The sequence below is a fragment of the Glycine soja genome, chromosome 9 (assembly GCF_004193775.1).
Source record: "Glycine soja cultivar W05 chromosome 9, ASM419377v2, whole genome shotgun sequence".
Taxonomy (NCBI): Eukaryota; Viridiplantae; Streptophyta; class Magnoliopsida; order Fabales; family Fabaceae; genus Glycine; species Glycine soja.
The window spans coordinates 41,886,563-41,909,853 of record NC_041010.1 but is presented as its reverse complement, the minus strand read 5'-3'; the positions used below and the strand labels follow the sequence as shown (position 1 = coordinate 41,909,853).

The following is a 23,291-nucleotide window of genomic DNA, read 5'->3' as shown; positions in this document are numbered from 1 at the left end:
ATAGCCTATATATGAATTATTCTCAGCCATCCATATGGGAGTTCCCCGCCAGTCTGTGGGAGTGCCACTATCAATAGGAAACAGACTTCTTTCCTCCTTATTCTATCAAACAAGCAATTAAATACCTTAGGATAGTGGTTAAAGTTGTCGTTGCGGATGCAGCTAAACTGTGGATGCACTGGATGGTGACCGAAATCAAGACCTCCATGTTGTGATTGGATACAATTAAAGTCATGCGAATCGGAATGGAAAAGTGAGAGGCAGTGGCGCCGAATTCAAGCATCAACCTTGGGAATATCATAGCAAACAGGTGGACCTTCGTACACGAAGATGAATGGTGGTAAAGTAGTCAAGGTGTTCCTGTTCGGCAGTGGTGCACTGCCAAGGAACATCCAGTGGAGGACATGCTCGCAGGATGTTTCCTCTTCCTTAGAAAGTGTGAACCCATGGATGAGGGAGAAACAAAGAAAGAAAGAACAAAAAATTGGTGTTGACACCGTATAAGTGTGTCGATGAGATTAATCTTACGGTATATAAAAGTGTGTTAGGAAGAAGATGCTCTGCCACGGAAACTTGTCATAGGGGTAGTTATCATTCTAGAAGTAGTTATTGTGGTGGTTATTGTAGTGGTTATTGTAGCGGTTATCGTAGCGGGAGTGCGGTTATTATAGTGGGATTGCGGTTATTATACATATTTGATAGGCCTTTAAATATCAAGAGGTACCAAATAAAACGTAGAACATTCAGGCTTAAGTTTGTTATTTCCTTTCTTCCTCTTGGAGACTGCCTTAGTCTCGAACTTAAGGGAACCACCGCTAACAAAGTGGTCCATAATAAACCACTTGCATAGCTGGTACACCGTAGTAACAGCCCCACTATAATATACGAACTCCAATATGTTCGCTAAAAGTGATGAAATTGACTTCTCTGTTATCCTTTTTTGTACTGTTCCCGAGTTGTCCCTTCAAAACGACATCGTTTTAAGAGTTGTGTTAATATTCACGGGGACAACACGAAAATGGATAGCAGAGAAGCCAGGTCCAAAAGTGATATGCTTGTCAAAAAGTTAAAAATGGTTCAGATTCTTTTGGCACTGCCGCGTGTAAAAACTTGCTTCAACAAACTCTGATGTTTATAGTGGTCAATATTCATTATCTTCTCACTCATGTAAAAAATGATCTTCTCACTAAATATTTTCCACACACAGAGGGAGATAGAGAAATAGATAAATAGGTATAGACAAACACAGAGATCATATATAAGATGCCAAATCACGATTTCAAATATCAATACCGAAGGTAGAAAAGCTACATTTATTTTATACATATAGCATGCTTTGATATATCCTTAGGCTTTCCCCTTCAAGCCAGGCTGTCTCACTCTTCACTCTTCTGCAACCTGAAAAATCAAGAAAGACTCCTTTACAAGTTTCAATACTACTTGGGACATGAAGGCATATATGTTAACAGACAAAATTTAGCTGCGGTAACTAAAGTGCTTTTGATGTTTATTCTCTAATCAAAATTGACGTAGTATTGAAGGTTGGCACTGATTTCCAAGATAGAGTTATGTTGATTTGCAATCCATTAGTAGCCTTTTGAAAGTTTTATGGTATTAGGCAGAAAACAAGCAAGAGTGGAAATCACTTAATAATAAGTGAAGTCATGAAATGGCCCTAAAGGGAATACTCTGTCAATAGCCATCCCTTAATTGGGTGTAGGGTTCAACACTTCATCCTGAGTTCAAAACTACGGCAATGGCAGGACCACAACTATTGAAACATATAATGAGTGTTATTTCAGCTGTTATGTTAATGGTAAAAACACAGAAATATACCGATGCATTTTGGACTAACACTCTATTGCTACTAAGAGGAATACGGTATACAGAGACCATGATTCAGAACAAGCAAAGAAATGAAAATGGATTTCAAGAGAATTTGAGCAAATGATAACCTGGAAAATGACTCACTTTAACATGATTTCACTTAAATGCACTAGTTGAGTACTATATTAGTCATATAATACTCCACCTTGCTCCTTAAAGTACATCAAAAGGTCATTCTCCCCAATCCCTATGTCATAAAAACTTAGAGAAGTTTTGTGATAAAATGTTTCACTTCCAAAAGTCATGCTAAGGTGCAATTTATCTTTGAGAATTGGGGAAGAAAAAAAAAACTAGAGTGAATCTGGAATGAATAATATAATTTCATAAAATGTTTAACAAACTTCGTGATCACAATATATCACTGTCGTTACCCTCAAAGCTGATTCATCAGGAAAAATGAAAAATGAATTTCCCGCAAACTTATAGCAATGATAATCAACAACTTATTGACAGGTTATATAGAAACCTATACACCAGATAGTAAAATGAATGAGCATTATCAATCATTAATATCACAAGCACTGTACTGACAAAATGCCCAATGTGTAAATCGAAAACTGATCCAAACTTCAAGTTCCACTTAGTTCCCCATTCATTTTAACCTCGGTTTTTGATCCATCTTAAGAATAGCAAAAACAAGAAAGAAGTTCATAAGTGAAACATTTCATACTTGAAAATCATGCAGGGGCAACTGTGTAATGTTATCAAATACCTAATTAAGCACTAGACTATGCAGGTGCATCTCCAACAAGCTTGAACTCTTGCACCTCCTTGAAGTTCAACCATGCCTTCTCCCAAACTTTGGCTTCATAAACCTTCTTTTGCCCACCATCTTTTGCCTCCAAAGTGATGGTGTACAAGGTACCAGAAACCACTTGCTGTTTTGCACTTACTACCTTTTCAAACTCCAAAAGGGCATTCTGCATAACCATTAACAATTCAATAAAAATAAAATAGAAGTCATATTTAAATTCCCTTACCACAAAATGAAAAGATAATAGAAACCCACTAGTGTTTCTATAACTACAAAGAATAAAAAATTAACTTCATTATTGAAATTGGCGCCACCAACCTATTTATTCCTTGACATAATGAACATGCAAATTTGTCGCAACAATCAATTGATTTTTTTGGCAAACAAAAATTTAGGGGAGGAGGAATGGCCCAGTACACAACAGAAAAAAGCCTCTAAGCTCAAAGAACATTTATACAAGAACTTACATATACCCCACTCCAAATAAACAAATGAGGGTTCAAACCTGCAATCTATTAGATGCAAGATTTTGTCTTTACTCAATGAATCCTTTGATGTTCCAACAATCAATTAATTTAGTGCTTAATGTTATGAACAAGCAATTTGGTTTTTAACTTTGTAATGAACTGATAACTGCTGAATTTGCAAACTAAGTGCATGTTTATTAGTAGTTGGAAATGTTGTGGCATGCGTTCCAATGCAAATTCAACAAATAATAGCAAAATAAATGCAAAAGCAAGGAACCTGATCCATTTGCAAAATTACTTTTGAGTCAAACGTAATTTTGCAACAGATTTTCAAATATGCTCTAAATTGATCTTTAGTTCAGAGTACTTGTTGAAGACAATATTAAATTTACCATTTGTAACATCAAAAACTAAATCAACCGTAACCTTTGGAGAGTAAGTGCATGATTGATAAGAGATTACAATTTGGAAATATTGGCTTATTTTTCAAAAACTCTCACTTCAGAAAAATGACGTGAATGTTCTATAAATAATTATTAAGTAAATTACACTAACACTCTTGTAGTTTTGTCGAATTTCTTTCAACAATCTTTCTTTTTGTACCCATACACTATCTCCCTGAATTGTTTGAAAAGATTGGCATCTCTAACACATTTTACTATGGTGCAGGAAGGCTGTAAATATTTTTTTAAAAAAAAGAGTATGTGCGATCTCAATAAACCACAATAGATATCAGTGCAATTTACTCATAATTATTCAAACAATAGACTTACCCAACTATCTACTATCCCATTACTAAAATTCCAAAAGCCAATAATTGTTCATAAGACAAAAGAAAAGAGAGAGAGAATCCAATTCAAGATGTGCATTTCCGAAGAAACGTTAACATGGCCAAAACCGATCATCGGCCTGACCCAATACAAATTAACAACTCAAAACAAATCATAGGAATTTCTCGAGAAGCAAACAATGCAATACAACACATAATTAACATTTTCTTTCATCTTTTTTAAGGGAAAAAAGAAAGAAAAACCTGTTTTTTGTTGTGTTCTTCAACAGCAAAGCGAGCTAAACCATCGATCTCAAGGCTGTTCTGGCTTCCTGCCACATCACGATTGCCACCAAATGCTGCCACTCTCTCTCTCTCTCTCTCTCTCTCTCTCTTCGATGCAACTGAGGCTATTATCGTGCGCTTCTCCTTTTATGTAGGTACCACCATTAAGAGGGGAGAGTGGATTCTCTGCGTGATTGTTATCTTCCGAGTTCTTTTGATTTGACACGTGTCTCCAATAATATGTTATTTCTATGGTCAACCTAGATTTTGTTGACGAATTTGTAACTTGGTAAGGGAAAGCGTAGTGGACTACTGGATATTCTCCATCTTTATCTTTTGTCTTAGATGTTAAGCAATGGAAAATGGAAATCTACTATCTATCTTAATAATGGAATAAGATATCGAAATGTCATAAATGTCCTTGTTTATGTTATGATGTCATCCGCATAGATTTTTGTTGATTCGCATAAGCTATATTTGATTCATAGTTGATCTAGATGATCTGTAAGCTGCAAGCTGTTTATGGATCAACTTGATCTGCAAGAAGCTTGTGTTTTTATTTTTTATTTTATTTTATTTTAGAAGGGGATTTTATTTTATTTTTGAATACGAATAATATAAAATTTGCACAAATTCAAACGTTGAATCATTCCAAACATAAAATAAAATTACATTAACTTCAAACATTACATTAACTTAAACAGAGTCAAAAGAAATAAAATTAGCATCAAATATGACAATTAAGTCATGTTAATTTTGCGACAAGGACATATTATCTTCCATTTTGATTACATGCTTACTAAAAACAGTTAAAATTTCTATTGGCCCAAATTTTTTCCAGTAGTTAGAATGCACTAACACCTTCAACACGTTATCATTGGTTTTTAGTTCAATAATTTCAAATTTGATAATTTTATCTGAATACTCATAGTGACTTGGTTGTCAAAAAAATAATCGTCGTACCGTTTGTGTTTCATGAATACCATAAGGGGAAATCCCATGAGGCGCAACTTGCTTGATCAAATCCTTCAGTTCATCCATGGTACATCCGGAAGGAATGTCAAACTTTTTGGGATTTTTTTCCTGTGAACGAGTAACCAACAAACTCATTTTGGTGTGGCATATTCCACCTCCCATTGTAATATAGTAGGGTATCATGAGTAAGGGTCATAGTGGCTTCAAGTATGTTTAATATACCATTTGGTATTCTACCAATGATGCATAATAACTCAATCGGACCAACACTTGAAAATTGATGATTACACATTAACATTGTGTTAACATCATCATCATTTTTCAGTTGCATACATTGAAAGCGAAGATGATTACCTATATCTGTGAATGACTGCCAGTAGTAAATTTCATCCAAATATTGTTTGTCGGTTAGTTGAAGGATATTGTGTATTCTGGTTTTTAACGTTTGAAAATCACAAGCGTTAGGTACTCGAAAAGGTACTGGAGTGGAGATTTGAAAATAAACACCACTGTCATTGTGAAAAATGGAATCATTTGGAAAAATAAAACCTAATGTGGAGTTCACAATTGTCCGACTGCTTGTTTCTCCCAAGAATGTCATACTTTGTTCAAAGAGTTGAGTTACGAATGAATGTTTAATTTTTTACAATGTCCGACTGTGTGATATATATAGATGAGTTTCAGTATCATTGATTCAATTTTTTAAAATAAATACATATGCATCCACATGGTTTCTATCTGTGTTGTCAACCACACCAATGACGTGATATGCTAACACGCTTTATGTTAACACGCTTGCATTTCCCAATGTGTAGTCAAGTCTTACAGTGTTCTGTCACGCTTTATGTTAACACGCTTACATTTTCCAGTGTATTGTCAACTCAGACAACGATTAATCATACATGCGTACTTTTTTTTTGTTGCACCATTTTTTTTTCTTCGAAAAAGCAACAATTAACTAATAATTTTTATGTTAACATAACAAATAAACAAAGGTACATTTTCAATCATCATTTAAGTCAACACAGTCTCTTTTGTACATCGTGAAGTTTCTATAATGCTGCATTCTACTAATATATGGAGTTGGTCACTGCTTCGCCTGAGGATGACAATTGCTAGACCATAACAATGCTATTGGCGGTAAAGGACAACGGTCTTTTAAATAAATCTGCCGTACATGAAAAAAAAATATTAACTCAATCGTACACAACTGATTTCATAAATATAAAAAAAACTTGATATCTACAATGTACCTGAACAAAATGATTGCCATAAACGTGACCGATACAAATTATGCGATGCACCGAAGAATCTCTCGGTGGTTGACTTCTAAGAGAAAAGAACGTCATGCTTTTTTGGTGAAACAAGGATACAAGGATTACATTATACCTTGATGCAATCACATATCCCATGTCGGTTATATCCATCCACTTATCCATAGTGACCTGAATGAAACAAATAAAGACGTCAAAGTTAATTTTAAAGTTAAGTCTTAAAAATCAAAAACATAAATTAAATACCTTGGTTAACCTATCAACATGTAGTGACATCCTTAAATCCTCAAATTTGTTCGTGTCACCAAAGAGCTTGATATAGTCTTCTGAGAATTTGTCAAGTTCTATAAGCAGATGGGTGCGGACCAAAGACCAAGAGTCTTCACCCATACCTAATAAACCGGCAACCGACCGATATCCACAATTTCCATCAGCTTCGACATCAACAATATTAACAATATTATCATTATCCAGCCACAATATTTTCATTATTTTTTAAGTGGTGGGACTAAATTGGGAGAAAAATATTTACAAATAACTTACTGAAGAGCTATTGCACATTGTTAATTATTCATAACTCAGTAATAGCATATCAAGAATTGGTCAGGAATAAGGTTGATGGTAACTTGCCTAAACTTGTCAAAAAAAAAAAAACAGTCTGCAAAGTAATGAGAATATATTGCTTTTATTTGCTTTACTTTTTTTGCTGCAGTATAGGATTCATGAAGTAACAATTACAAATGTAGATGGTTACCTTTCTTTGTTTGAACATAGAGAAGGCAAATGAGAGAATAACAGATCCCAAAAATCCCATTAGAATGTCACCAGCTCCAGGATCAGATGATGAGTTAGTAAGGTAATATCCTGTGATTGTCAAAAGAAGAATCAACAAAATTATATCAAAGCTAAGTCACTACACAGATGTTAATGTCCGTCAATTGATAAATTTGCACCTAAGCTAAATAGGAGGGCAAACCAAGTGTCACAACTTTACATTAATGTTGTTATCAGACCACAAATCAAACCAAATAAGAATTTAAAATTAATTTTGAATTGAAACAATTTTAGATAAATTTTGTGTTGAATCGAGATTTTTATGTTGAATTTTTTATTAACTTGATTTCATAATAAAAAATGTTTAAACATAAATCAAATTATTTTAAAATCAATTTTATTTATAAGGAATTTTTGCCTTACTTATGCAAACACGCACTTAGTTTTTGAAAGGATTTTCTTTTACAGGAGTTTTGAAAGGATTTAGAAGACGTATATTTTCATTTTTCAGGACGTGTATGTTAGGTTTCACTTTTGAAATCAAATTGAATCCACGTGTTGGTGTTAGAGTAGCTTTCACGTATTTATTGACGCAAGATTAATATAGCGTGTTGTATGATTCGCATATAATTATTCCTCTTGTTTAATTATTGAATCCGTGAGTATTAATTACTTATTAGAGGAGATCTCTTTTACCTCAAAGAATTATGATTGTCACCTAAAGGATGCTTCTTCTTCTTTTTTGGTGGATTTTTTTTTTTGAAAAAAAAAGGCATCCTTCAAACACAAAATAAACTCAAGGATGCTTCTGGTTTCAAAAAAATACACATAATAAATTGTAGTTACTAAATATAAATATAAGACTCGTTTAATTAATTAATATTATTTAAGAAGGTTATTTAATTTAGTTGATAATATTAAATTTGTTAGTAATTTATATTATTTTTTAAAATTATCCTTAAAATTATTCAACTTATTATCTTTCTCTTTCTATTTAATTTCTACGTAATCAATTAACTAATATATGTTAGACTTCTTTTCTAATCCTTATAAAAGAGAGAATCCAATCTATCTTTTTAATTCATAACACTTATTGTAAAGTAGTTAAGGATATTTTGATAAAAATAAATAAATATTTAATACAAAAGACAACATAAAAAAAATCTTATAAAAATGAAGAAATAAATTTTTTTAAAAAATCTTATATTTAAAAAACAAAAGTACTACTAAGTATGTTTGGAATGTAAACTCAAACAAATATTTAATTTCATTAAAAAAAAGCATTTAATTTAATACAAGGTCATTTTTATCAGTATCTAGTATAGGTCTTATATTTGTTTTAAAAATTATTTTTTAATAATAGTATTAACAATAAAAATTGTTAACTTTATAAATAATATTTTATATAGCATAATATTATATTTACATTAATATTATGTATTTTAATATATGTATATATATATAATATAATATAAGTTAATTTTAATTTTATAATATATTATATTAATAAATTAATAAATAATACTTTAATTTATGTAGTACATAAGATAGATATTTATTTTTATATCACTAAAATGTATCATAAATAAATATTTTTTAGTTTCGAACAACTATTCCTAAGTTTGCCTTGTTATACTTATAATCGAGTGAAAAAACATTAGGTTTGAAATACATCAAGCACCAAAGAAATCTAAAATCTTACCCCTAATATTAACAAAGTTTGCTAATATTATTTAAATTGATTTACAAGTGTTGAAACTCCGTTAGTTAGTTAGTTAGGTTATTAGGGAGCACATTATTAGAGGTTTTGGCAATTAATTTAGATTTGAATCACTCATTTGTCATTGGAGCGTATGGGTGGAAATAAGCTAGGACAACAAGTGTGTTGGGGTCCAACGGAGTTTCAAACATGCTCTCAGTTATTTATTGTATTGCTTTTAGTTGGCTAATTGATTACACTATCCTTCATGTATTAAGTCCCTCTCTTTTTCTATGATTGAAAGCATTGAAATCGTTCCATTACTCTTTCAGAAATTGATTTAACATAGGATACAACGATGACTAGTAAAAAAAAACAGCATGAGTATTACTTTATTAGGAGATATGCAGTGCAGGGCAGAAATTTCTGGGGATTGTGATATCATGACATAGTGTTCTCCAATCCTTTAGTAGCCCTCATAAAGCATGTATGAATACATTCAATCAACAAATATATCTTATACTGTGTTGTTAAAAAAAACATTCACTCAACAAATTGACTTAAAATAACCTACTTTCCAAAATTGTCCTGGTAATTTTTCAATATTACACTTGAGGCAAGTCCTAAAAAAATGCATTATAGTTTAGAAGTCGAGCAATTGCTCAGCTGCTTTCGTAGGATCTTCCCAGTGGCAGACCTTGGTATCTTGTCAGTGAAGAAAACCTTCCTAACCTTCTTATATGGAGCAACCAGCCACAGAAGAGTTACAAATGACAAAAAGTCTTGGTAGCTAAACAATAACATAATTCCAACGGTAGCTAGCTGATGCAACAGACACCTTGATCATGATGCATAAATGCTTATGAAAAGTGGAAAAAGCATTCCTATGGCTATAAACTCTAGGGCATTGATTCAGAGGAGTCAATGTGAATTCAAATATTATAGCACTTAAAGTTTGTCTTATCAGAACGAACCAGCTCAGCAACAAAGTCCATAATACGCTTTGGAGACAGCACACTTCCAACCTTCCTGACCACCAATGCTGCTGGCATCTCCCCAGTTTCTTCATCCATTGCACTGAAATGGAAAATGATTATGCACACAAAGAAACACATGTAGAAAAATGAATCATTCAAAAAAACAAATAAAGCCAACAAACAAGGTAGCCACCAACTATAAATGCAGGACACAAATCTAGGGCAAGTGAGAGCTATGGAACAAGGACACTTCTCTTGCTTAAGGTATCGGAGTGTTGAACATGTTTCTGACACCGGCACTTTCCCAAAACTCATACGACACATGTTTGTCACTCCTCATTGGAGTCACAGTAAAAAGTTTATTGGGCTGACAATTCTATACGGGTCAAAAGACTTGATTTGATACCCCTATATGGATGAACAGAACACTTCAAGGACGCTAGTATTATAAAAAATAATTATATTGTTGAAATATTCAGAAAAATTAGTTTAAAGTAACATAAAATATTAAAAAATAATATTTAGGCTCATTATTATATGAAGATGAATATACAAGAATATATAAATCTTAATTATCATTTTCGACCTTTTCGTAAGTTTTCATATTTAACTTCATTTGATATATATGCTGTGTCAGTGTGTATGTTTCATAGAGTTCATACTTACCCTGTAACAGCAACATCAACTATTTCAGGATGTAAACTTAACACAGCATCTAAATTGGCAGGAGCAATCTGTAACAGATCATATGCCATATGTAAGAATACACGTGCAACACACAAATTATATAAACATAAATTATAATATAAAATAACATATCCTCCCTGTGATTGAAAATCATGCAATATATAGAAAAATGTTTTCGGAAAATACAACCCTAGCTAGCTCCTAAAAAGTAATCCTTTTTATAACTAGGAATCAAAGAGCTTTACAACAAGTTTTGCAGTTTCTACTGAAAATATATATCAAAATCTACAATTTTTTCATTCAGTATTTTTATTGTTCTTACTACGTATTTCATGTCATTCTAAGTTGATTTAGATTATATTTTTGATTAATCCAATAAGCATTTCATGTGTTCCTCTGAACAACAGTTGTACTATACCCACACATTTGAACATGGAAGCTTTTAAAGTTATTTACCAAGTAAATGAAATTTTTAAACAAATACTAGATGCTCGAGAAAAATATTCAGTCTGATATTTATAAGCATGAAAATCTATCTCAAAATACTGGTGATCTACTACTAGCTGCTCCAATATGCACCAAATAAAGAAAGCCTATTGGTATTTGTTATACATTATTACATTTATAAGTACAGACTGGTATAGTTCCAAACAGAGTGCATTTTTGCCAACTTCTGAATGTATTTATTTGTTGTCCAAGGAAGAACCCAAACCAACAGAGAGGAGGGGAAAGGGGGTGGGGTTTGAACTTTGAACCTACAGACTCACTGCATGTCCCACAATCCTACCAACTCAGCTGTCTCAAGGGAAAAGTTACTTATTTTTGTATATGTATATGTTTGAGCAAAGGTTGTTATTTAAGCAAAATTATTTTGCTTTTTTCATTAAAAAATTAAAACTATTAATCCAAAAATTAGATACCTGAAAGCCTTTTGTATTTGATGATATCTTTCAAGCGGTCAGATGTGTAAATATCCATCATAATCAAAACAAACAACATCTCCAGTATGTAGCCAACCCATCTTTATCAATTGTTGACATTGTAGCTTCCTCGTTATTCAGGTATCCTGAGAAATTAAGTAGAAAATTTCAAATTAATGTATTTCAATTGAAATATCAATAAAATAAGAACAACAGTGGAACACACACACACCCCTCTAATATAGGAAAATTACAGAAACAAGGATTCGCAGCAACAAACTTAACCAGATGCCTTAAAGAGAAATTTAAATTCCCTTTTTTTCTAATCCAAACAAACAGAAAAAATTTGGTAACATTTTACTGGCAAGGACATGACAAGTATCTTTTAACTGAACAGGTGTCAATGGAAGCAACATCTGATTGTAATAATTAAAACAAGTAATGTGTGTTTGGTTCAAGTTATTTTGAAGAAATAATAACTTTTTTTTATCAACTTTCAATAAAGCTTTTTGAAAAATAACAAATTATTTCTAAGAAATAAGTTGTTCCCAAACACCCACAAAAACTAAATTACTCCTCCATTCATATATTTATAGCTAGAAATTTTGTAACAGATAAGCATATAATATCACTCACTGGAAGAATACTAAACTTAAATGGAGCTTCTCAGCCAAATTTTGGTGTAGATGAAATATAATAAACGGTGATATTTAATTATTGCTGACAAATACTTTATACATGGAAATATGGCCAATTCTTTCAATTTTATATCAATTCAGGAAAACAGAGTTTTACCTGTCATAATTGAAGGCCCTCTCAACCAAAGCTCACCACTGCTGCCTGGGGGCAAAAATGCACCAGTATTCCAGTCTACCACTTTTGCCTCCATGTTTGGAGCCAATAACCCTATTGAAGAATAATTGAGAAACTTTTCAGTATTGAATCCACGTGTTCCTACTGCAGTTGACTCAGTCATTCCCTAACCCTAAAATGAAACAATCTTACAGATGCACATTCTTAAAAATCTAGGGAAGCAACATTACCATAAACAAATAAAGTTCAATTTTAATGGTCCAGCAGTAGTTGTTGATGTGAATATTAATGGCACAATAAGAGTATTTGTTATTTACATCCAACATACTTTTTGCTTGTATCACTTTCAAACTAAACAGTACAAGTTAATTCAAGTATTTCCAGTGTTTCTTTTCATTTACCACAATCTATCATAACATATTAAATGAAATGGCATCAGCATTCAGCTCAATACTACAATCACACACACACATACAATACACATACAACACACACACAACACAGACATATATATGGTATTGACTCTAGCAATTATATGAATGCTGGCAGATGACTTGCATTCTTTGAATAAGACTATCTTGTTACGAGATTCTTTACCTGTATAAAATCAACATTGGGGAAAGCCCGGATGAACTCATTAATAACTCCCGTGCTCAAAGGTGCTGCACTGCTGGAGACTTGTACCAAACTCTCACCGCCATTAACCCCATTTGCCCTCGTTATCAGTGCTGTCAACATCGGCGGAACAACAGGAAAGTGTATAACTTTATATTCATCAATCACCCTGACAACCTCATCTATGTCAAATTTCCTCATGACAACAACGGTAGAGCCCAAAGACAGCAATCCCACAGCAAATAGCGACAAACCATTCACATGAAACATTGGCAAAACTGCCAGATATACATTCCTCAAGCAAGAGAGTCCATATTGAGAAGCTTCAAACCTCACAAAAAGCACAACCATAGCAACAAGATTTTTATGTGACAAAACAACCCCCTTTGCTCACAGCAGTAGTCCCTGAAGAATACAGTATCCCAGCAGTGTCATCCTGCTTAATAGCAGGCCTTTTAGGCAAATCAAAGTCACAAGAAATCAAATCACAAAAGCATGAGAAACAACCATCCTTCAAACCCTTTCCATTTTCTGGCACAGCAATAACAGAAATTCCCAATGGCTCAAGTTTCTTCTCATTTTCAGGCAGAGTGAAAGCCAGACTCACACTCATTAACCTGCCTGCGTATTTCACAGACACCACTAAGAGAATTCAAGGGTGTAAAAACAGCACCAAGATAGAGAACAGCCAAGAACACAATGGGGTAGTAAATGGAATTAGGGAGAAGGAGCAGAACCACGTCACCTGGTGAAACACCGATTCTGTGAAGACCAGAAGCAAGGGATTTGACCAAAGGTAGGAGCTTTGAGTAGGAAATGGAACACCCAGATGAGGAATCAACAAGGGCCGAAACCCCATTATGGCGGTGGGAAAAAAAATGAAGGAAACAAGGTCAAGAAAAGGGTCGTTGGGAAGGTCCACGGGGGAGTGTTTGCTGTGGTAAATACCGGTTTTTGGAGAGAAGCAATGAGGGTGGTGAGTGAGGGGCATGTCGCAGTTTATGCTTGCAGCCATTGATTTTGATTCAGAGATTCAGAGAAGGGTGCAAATGTGGAATGCAATGGAATTATGAAAAGGGAGAGTATTTGTGTGTCTGTGTGAGTTGAGTTAATAAAGTAGACTCGGCTCGAGAGTGAAGCTACTGTGTGTGTGGGGTGACATAGGAACGTGGCAACTACGGAACATTAACAATAACATTGTGTTCAGAAATTGGAATAATGGAATGAATGTTACGTTCGTTCAGTGTAAAAAAGACAAAAAGAAGAGAATTTCCTTCACTCCGCAATTTCCCGCGGGAAGGAACTACTCCACATGTGGAGTTTCGTTCGCAGAAACAGAATGGAAACATTTTTTTTCTCTCTCAAGAAATTACCAAAAACATTTTTTTTAATTAGTAGAAATCAAATACAAATATCAGAATTTATAATAATCTCCTATCATGTTTAATTGACCGAGTTAGATCTCCTTGGTTGAAAAAAAAAAATTAATGTATATGGATGATCATTATAAAAATTGTACATTCTCAATCAATTAAAAAATTTAATTGATATAGTTTTCACGTAATTATTATAAAAATTAATTTAAGTTATGTAATGAATTATAATTAAACGATATAAAATTATTTATACTTTCACTGCATAACCTGTTTTTTCAACAAAGAATTCATGATCTATGAATATAGTCTTGGTCTATAACTAATAAAATCAAAATATCTATTGGGTTTCCACATCTTTTTAAGACATTTTTATCATTTAACTATTAAATGTCGCTTAAATAAACAATATGTTTTCACATGGTTAAGGAGCCACTTAGTATATTAAAATTAGTAGCAGTAGTAGCTTTTTTTTTTTAACTGAAGCAATAGTAGTTTAAACAACTCAAAAATTATATTTTAATTTTAAATTAAATTCAGACATACAGTTATTCATTTACTTACAATATTCTTTTTTTTTTATAATGAGATATATCTTATATGAAAATAACTATATTCAAGTTAAAATATTTATAATATGAAAAGAGTAATTCGTTTAACAAATATTCTTTTTTATATATAAAGTTAGTTAGAATATAAAACTTTTTTTTTGTATAATGATGACAATGAAATTTAAATTTTATAAAAATTATTTAAATCCTCCCAATATTATGTTGACTCTAGTTTGTTAGAATATAAAACCTTACAACAGTAGGGTTACCCTTTTGCCTTAAGAAAACAATAAATAACCTTGAAAGTAGGAATGTTAAGACTTGAACATGGACTTCGTGCTTCCAAAACACAAACCAACCAACACTTTTTTTATAAAAAAAAAAAAAAAAAGATACTTATATTAAATCATACTCAATGAAAGGTTAAGAATTAAATAATCGTGGACAAGTAAAAGATTTGGGTGCTTTAGCTAACATTAAAGCAACTTGATTGATTTATCGGCTTACAAATTGAACAATACAGTTTTGAAAAGAAGAGTTTTATAGCATAACTACTTATCTTTCGGCCTTGATGTTGCTTATGTTTTGTTTATAGTCTGACTCCAAAATTATATTGATGTGATCCCACGATGATAACCAAATTAGACCAATCAACACTTATGCACTCAAATAATATAATGTTAAGATCATAGAATATCTTTTTGGATAAATAACTTAATTTAGGGTTTATTAAACAAATACTTATAGTATAAATATTTTCCTAAATTATTCTAGAGAGCTTGTTGAAATGAACCGAAAATAAATTATGTACATAATATTAATTATTTTCATAAGCTCACCTAAACACTTATAGGTTATAACATAATATAAATCTAAATAAGATATAAATACTAAATAAACTCTTCCAAACAAATATCTATAACCTTCCAATACATGGTAACACTATGCACCATAGATGGGCACTACACATGCCGGTGTCACATGGAACGTTTGTAGTATTAGAAATTTTTTATGCTTGCACAAGTTTAGTTGGCAACATACTATTGCACCAAGTAGACATGTGCAGCTAATGTGATACATCTATGTTTGGTTACACATTGATTAGATAATTAATATGTAATTAAATTAGGGGAGAGCTTATCATGATGGGAAAGGAATCATAACTGGACAACAACAAACATTTAATTATGATGTAAAAAATTTAAGGTCGTAGAACAAAATTATTGGCACTATAATGTACCCCTAAACAATTATAGACACTATCATAAGCTCCCTTGCACAAAAATAAATAAATGTAATTGAATCTTAAGCCCTAATCTAAACTCTGACTTTCAATGAGGCAAATTCGTGAGTTTAAAATGTACCCTAAAAAATGAACGTACAAAACCATGGTTAATATCTACTGATTTTTAATGTCAACGAAGTAATCTTTATTCATGAATTGATATTAAAAACATTTTTAGTGGAATGATTCTTTTTCTCTTCACATTTTATAATATTTCTAAAACGACCGAAGACCACTCCGAGGGTTGCATAAATTGAAACACTTTCTAATAGCAATATTCAAGGCAATCACCCTATTAATCAGAACAAAGCCAATTTGGCAAACATAAAAACCTCTCTAGCAGCTTGATCAAGTAAAATCCTGCCTACTTTAGCCATCGCATATTTAGAAGAATCCAAAGCATTTACATGTAAGGGAAAAAAAAAACATTTACGTTTGCAATGGATAGATAAAAAAGCTAAAACATCCAAGTTTATAGGAACACTAAATTTTTGGTAAGGGGTCTCAAGCAATATGGTTAATTGGTATGCACTAGTTCAAGAAGGCTCAACTTAGTACTGATAAACATAATGGGGAGGAGATGGAGGATGGTATTGGTAGTAATAACCTGGTGGTGAAGTTTGATACTCACTATATTGAGGTAGAGAGGGTTCATGTATATGATGAGGTGGGGATGGTTGTTGTTGCACGTGATGGGGTGGAGAGGGTGAACTAGGCTCAGTTGGTGGGGAGCTAGCTACATTAGTTTGGTGTTTATCTACTCTGACTTCAACCAATTCCTCTTCTTCTACCTCAAATGACCTGAAGATTGGATGCAAGTAAGCATCAGCCAAATAAGCCTCTATGTTCAAGTCAGGTTCTGTGCTTTTCTCCAATAAATCCTTTGACATTGCTTCCTGAATAATACAAACATCAACTATGAGCAATCACATAACATGTAGCCACCTCCAAAAAAACAAAAAAAAAACAAAGTTTAGAGAATTGTACTACACCAGAAATATTGGCCTATTGCATGGTGCATATCTTACCTCAAGAGGGTACTTCCTAAATGCTGGCTCAAAACGTCTCTGGCAGAACTTGTGGAATGCAAACGTCAATATTGGTAATATGACAAGCAAAGGTGTAGATTTAGCTGCCTTTTTGGTGCTAAGAAGACCCAACAGAAGAAGCTGGGATATTAGCAAGCTTGCGATGATGCGGCAGTGAACAAGTGGCCAAAATGCAGCAGCACTTTCATACTGTTGGTTGTAGACATTGATTATCTGCATAATTAAACATCATATAAAAGTGATGCAAGCTCATGAGCAGTGTGCCCTCATACAGATGCAGCATGCATGTTCTAAAAATTAGGTAAAGTTGACATTATGATTATTTTAATGGACAAAAGTCAACAGCTATAGCTTTTATCTCATTATTATTCATGCTTTGGCTTGGCAACGTCTTGAGACTTCCAAAATCCTAGAAATCTTGAAGCTACCAACCATGTTTGTAAGCCCTAGTTAGAAAAAAAAAGGCGTGTTTTAAGATCAGACTAGTAGAGACACTGACCTGATGACGGTAAACCAAATATGCAAAGGCAAAGAAGACTACTATGAACGGAAGAAGGATTGGTGTCACCACAGCATACACAATTCCAAGAAGGAAGTATAGTTGAAGACTTGGAATAGTCTCTGGAAAGTCCACACTCCCAGGGTCCATGGCCTTTCCTCTATCTCTTTCGGTTTTAACTAAGAACATGTTCTTGAGATGATATATAACCAATGGCTTTAATCTGAGAATCTCACTAGCAATTCCAGCCCATCCATCAACCATTATGTATGTCATAAAGAAGGTAGCTTTCATTGGAATGGAAACTCCAATCGTTCTAGGAATCCTATATAGTCAATAGTAAAATTCACAAAGATCAGTCAATTGAAAGGTATATATATGAGTTTTTTAACTAGAGAAAAAAAAATCCTGAGACAATGAAAAAGAACAGAAAAGATTTACCAAATACAGTGTAAAATTCAATAAAGTTGCAAAAAGGTTATGGTATTTATTGCATTAAATATATGAAACTGCAAGGTTGATTCAAGAATAGAGCAAATCCAAACACAATATGTATCCAGTCAGTCACTGCTTTAACTCAGAACTTCTTAATTAAAGACATACTGAGTAGGTGACTGGTGAAGGAAAGCATGCAGTTGCTGAAATGCAGTCCCAGTCACTATGCTTCCCAAGAAAACATTCACCAGCATAAAATAATAATATTTTCCTGCTGTCTTCCGCTCAAGTGTTGACAATGCAATATATCCCTCAATTTTTGACATGATCATCAGAACTGTAGGTAGAATGTACAAAAATATTTTAAGGGCCAAACCAGGAAGAAAACCTTGTAGAAAGGACTTGATGAATTTCCTGCCAAAAGCCAAAAATCCTTTGTGAGGCTAACTATAAGACATTTGAGACTAAAATTAGAAGGTTATCAAGTAGTCAACTCCAAGCATGAGTACAACTTTGTTAAGCCAATAGCTTACAATTCAAGAACAGTGAATGATGAAATTCAAGAATAATATTCATCAATTTCTAGAGTAATTACTTTCTCTATTATATATTCAAAAACAAAATTAAGTTCACTTACAATTCTATAACTGGTCTGAGGAAAGGAGCAACTCTTTCAAGACCCTCCAAATTGGCAAGGGATTGCACAATAGCAATGGGAATCATGTAGAAAAATACCAAGGCAAACACAGACAATGATATTATAAGCTTTCGAATGTTTAAAGAAACAAATGGTATGGCCAAGTTCCGCCAATATACATCACGTGGCTCTGGGGCCCAATCAGTCAGCCAGAGTGTAGGATTCTTGCTTTGTTGGGTTTGCGCACAAACTGATGCTCCCCATCGGGATTTGAATGAAAGAAAAGCAACTGGCAAAATAGATTTGGGATCTTTTATAATTTTCTGGCGTTCCAATGTCATCTGCATAAGATATGCAACATAGCTATATATTAAAGTGCCTCAACCAAAATAATTAAAGCGCATGTATTAGCTTTAGGACACAGAAAATTACCTAACAAAAAAGGAAATAACTGTAAAAAAGGTAACATGCTGTACAAAAGAGAAACAAACATAACTTACCATCTTATCAAGTTCCTTAATTGAATGTTTGTAGTGCTCGATAGCATCAACTTTCCCACCCCAAAGCCCTAAAATTCCAGTCTAAAAACAAGAAGATAACGATGTCAGAACCAGGGTCCAAACAGATTGTTTTTAAGTCACATATTGTACTGTTTGCATTCCTAGCATTACATACCTTGACAGTTGGCCTCCGGTCAGGATGTCTCTCAAACTTAAGCTGGTAATAGTCCAGCCAATTTTGGAGTCTCTCTCTTCTTTTTGCAAATTTAGCAAATTTGTTTGCATTGTAGACAGCCTGAAAAATGCATGCATAAACAACATGAATATGATTATAATGTAAGGAAATGTTCTGCCGAATTAACATAAATCTACATTAACACCATGTATAAATTCCCAGATCATTTAATCTTTAATGAACTTCCCCAATCAAGAATATAATTAATATTATTACCTGGTGTCCAATATAATGTTCTGGGTGGTTTGTTTGAAAGAAGCTATCCACAGTATCTGATACTGTATGACCAGACATATGAGGGATATTCCTGACAACTACCTGCAACAAGTAGCACAAATACTGAGGATTTGAAAAGATGGCTCAAAGGAAATTAGAAGGGGAAAATCAGCATTCATTGGAGTGACGATTCAAACTAAAAGGTATTCTAAAACCATTATGTCTTTGCTATCAGAGTTTAATATTGATCTAAAACCAATACATGTGATGGCACAAAAAAACATAAAAAGTTGTTTTTGAATATTGAATAAGAATCTTTGATGGCATTTGTGCAGTTTGGTATAAGACATAAAGCCAGTCCTGATCCATAAGTGGTAGCTAGAGTTATACAGGCCCAATGAGGAACTCAGGAAATAAGAGTAGTTTTATTAACACATGAACACACACAAAAAACACAGTAACAACACTTCAGTGCAATTGAGAAAATGGTGAGGAGCTCAAGAAATGCTTTATAGCAATAGGAAACAATCTTAATTTTATATGCTCTATTAAAAATGAATTAAAACCTTCAACTTACTGTGAATTGGTCCACACGCCTCCACTGTGAGGCCAAGAAATGCAATCTCATCGTTGCTATTTTATCATATTCTTTGTACAGCAGAATACAAATCCATATTGTGAACAGGTATTCCAATGCTATGTGAACAAAAAATCTGAAATTTACAATGAAGCTGTTAGCCAACTAACAGAGATGATAACAAAAACATACTATCATGAAAATGTAATGTAGGTTGTAATAAACATAAGAAATAAAAATGACAAAGTTTAACCAAAACAAGAGACAGAGAGAGAGAGAGAGAGAGAGAGAGAGAGATGAAAAGAAAATATGTAAATAGTAGATACTAGATATCAGTAATTGGATATGATTTTTTTCTTAAAACCTTGTTGGATGAGGTGTCCTGACATTAATTTACTAGATATTACAAAATTTTGTTATATGTATCTTGTTTTAGTAGTATATGTTTAAAAGTGAACTCTTTGAAGAAACAAAACTTAATACTATGCAGCTAGATTTGTCTGAAGTCTGTTTTGAAACTTAGATCATAGTAGTTCAGCATTACAAATTACTTGGGACAATAAATAGTAGTCCACCATGTTTGATTGATATATGTAAAACGACTTCCTTAGATGCATAATCGGACAACACAAAGAAACTGTCAATTATATTCAAAACTTGTTTTAGTAGAATAATTGAAATTATATTTTCACAGATCATCACACTAGATCTTTTACTTTACTGTCACCTCACCCCCATATATCATGTGACTGTAACAAGGTAAGATATGCTTCAATTATACTTTTTGTTTTTCCTAATAAAATTCTAATTAGTGAGTTACTATTAGTTCATGCCAAGAGAAGGAAGTATCAAACTTGGATCCAAAGGGAAGCATTACATCAGAAAGCACATTCTGAATTATTTATTTTTATTTATTTATTGTTTTAGAATAAAAGGAAAACACAACCGTACCTTATAGACTTAGGTGGAACATTTGATATTGAGAGTTTATCAATATCACTCACTACCAATTCCTTTTTAAGGAAAGATAATGTCCCACTTGATACGTTGACTGGTATAAGAATGAAGAGTGCCACAAGTGTGATTGGAGCAAAAACCTTGAAGCTGAAGATAAGAGATAAAAATCAGTCAGAATGCTGATAACACAGTAAAGTAATTTCAATGTTAATATTAAGTTGAAAAAAGAGACGTTCCTTTCTCTTAATTTCCATGATTTAAAAGTCAGACCAGGCAAAGTTCACATCACACGACGGTATTAAATATGATTGACAGAAGAAAAAAAAGGTGCATTCCTCACATGGTACACAAAAAAGTTAACAGAAAACAGAAATAGAGAGCGTATACAGAAAAGTGGAAAATGTCGCAACATGGACTACACCCCATAAGGTGAAGCTTCCACGGAATGGCTTTAACAAAAGCTGGCAAAACCAAAAAAGATAGTTGAAAACCACACGGCATAACTCTAGAATCTCTTTGATAATCGAACGCATAGAATCGAATAGAAAAAACAAGCACCGAATGCTTAAAATATTGAGAAGTAGAACAATTTTCCAGACATGGTTGCCGCACAACGATGCATCACAACAAGCAAAACCACAATTCCCAGAAGCATTACAGCAAGTTCATCTGTCCTTTTCTTTCAAATGATTAAATTAATTGTGAAAAAAATAGACAATGCGACTAAAGTTAAAATCTTTTGTGTTAAAATAATACAAAAGGAACAATTTTACAAACATGGTCGCCGCCTAATAATCCATCGCATCAATCACACAACAAACAAATTCACAATTCCCAGAATTTCAGTATATTAAAAAAGTACAGAATATGCCTAAAAATAAAATATTTTGTTAGGCAAGATTAAAAAAAATGGTAACTTTATTATGAGTTGAGCAGAAAACAGAATGTGCTTGTTGGAAACAAACAATACAACAACGGAGCTATTTATATAAGAGAGAGAGAGAGAGAGAGAGAGATTTCAATGTGTTCGAAGAAAAAAGTGAAAGATGATGTGAAGGGTGTAAAAGGAGAGAAGAGTACCCAAGAATATAGATTCTAAGGAAAACAGCAGAGTCAAGGCCAGCATGGCTAATAATCTCAGACTCACTCATTCTGAGAGCCTGTGGCATCCAGTTCAGAAAAGTGAGGTAAGTCCTGAAATTGAGGTTCACAAATTTTCCCACAAAATTCTCACCAGACCTCTTTGGACTGCTTCTCCCTCCACTGAGATACCACTTTGGAAAGTAGATTCTATCATTGATGGGTTGGATTCTCAGAAGAGCAAAAGCCAGCAAGAAGGCAAAGGCTGAGAGAATGTTGATGGCAGCTGAGACCCCAATGTCTACAAGGGTTGCCATTGCAGAAACCACAATACAAGAGAGAGAGAGAGAGAAAAGATGGGGTGTGAAGGAAGAGGAAGAAGAGAATTGAATAGAAGAATAAGAAGGGAGAAAGAATAATAACTGATTCTTGGTAACTCCCAATTCTTTAAGGCAGAGTGCAAAGAAAAAGCTGGGTTATTTGCTGTTGTTTGACTTTATTCAGCAGCAATTAATAAACTTTACTCAAAAGATTAAAAATATTAGAGGTGGGTTTTGTTTGATTGTGATGAGTAAGAGAGCACTTTGCAAGTAGTGGGGGCCGGGGGGTTTCATCTCATGTGTTAATAGGAAAGGATTAACATTTAACAGTGTGACATGTTCTGTTTTTATGTTTGGTTTGGGTGTTGTTACCTCACATACATAGGACTGGTGGTTTTCGTTTATTTTCTATCATTCTGTTGTCTTGTTTTTGTGGTTGTCTTTGTCTCTGTCTCTGATCATATGCATCATGGTTTCAAGCGCATCAGAAAAATTGAAAAAAAGCGGCTTTTCATAAATAAAAAAAAATGGGGTAGTTTTTGAATTAATTTCCAAATAGGTAAGTCGTATGTATTTTAATAACTTTGATTATCTCATAAGTGATAAACTTTTTGTAATTTCTGTTTTTTATTTATTCATTTTTAATAAAATAGTAAGAAAATAAAAGGCAAAAATCATAAA

The 23,291-nt window shown here is 33.1% G+C and overlaps 3 protein-coding genes and 1 pseudogene across 4 annotated transcripts in view; all 4 read right to left on the bottom strand.

Annotated features, from left to right (window-relative positions):
• The window catches only part of LOC114368506 (plastidal glycolate/glycerate translocator 1, chloroplastic-like), a 33,974-nt gene extending 24,951 nt beyond the window's left edge, over positions 1-9,023 (bottom strand). Inside the window, exons 1-2 of the mRNA XM_028325745.1 lie at positions 9,020-9,023; positions 7,166-7,275 (exon numbers count right to left, since the gene is read on the bottom strand). Of these exons, the coding sequence (XP_028181546.1) occupies positions 7,166-7,275; positions 9,020-9,023 (114 nt within the window). The remainder of the gene's footprint in view (positions 1-7,165; positions 7,276-9,019) is intronic.
• On the bottom strand, positions 1,215-6,900 carry LOC114425616 (cystatin-1-like). Its single transcript, XM_028392555.1, has 4 exons — positions 6,658-6,900; positions 4,142-4,309; positions 2,600-2,807; positions 1,215-1,398 (listed from the first exon to the last, which is right to left on the bottom strand). The coding sequence occupies exons 1-3, from the start codon at positions 6,898-6,900 to the stop codon at positions 2,616-2,618; spliced, it is 603 nt and encodes a 200-aa protein (XP_028248356.1). The 3' UTR covers positions 1,215-1,398; positions 2,600-2,615.
• Positions 9,024-9,374: 351 nt separating the features above from the next.
• Positions 9,375-14,241, bottom strand: LOC114367268 (annotated as a pseudogene).
• Positions 14,242-16,349: 2,108 nt separating this feature from the next.
• Positions 16,350-22,958, bottom strand: LOC114369000 (CSC1-like protein At1g32090). 2 transcript variants are annotated; one of them, XM_028326302.1, is made up of 11 exons: positions 22,291-22,958; positions 21,205-21,357; positions 20,254-20,389; positions 19,677-19,778; positions 19,401-19,520; positions 19,226-19,306; positions 18,726-19,066; positions 18,257-18,502; positions 17,654-17,978; positions 17,134-17,367; positions 16,350-17,001 (listed from the first exon to the last, which is right to left on the bottom strand). In XM_028326302.1, exons 1-11 carry the CDS (start codon positions 22,605-22,607, stop codon positions 16,657-16,659), a joined length of 2,400 nt encoding a protein of 799 aa, XP_028182103.1. In that variant the 5' UTR covers positions 22,608-22,958; the 3' UTR covers positions 16,350-16,656. The 2 variants fall into 2 exon arrangements, with proteins under 2 accessions (XP_028182103.1, XP_028182104.1); XM_028326303.1 differs by lacking the exon at positions 22,291-22,958 and adding an exon at positions 21,551-21,726.
• Between the last annotated feature and the right edge of the window lie 333 nt (positions 22,959-23,291).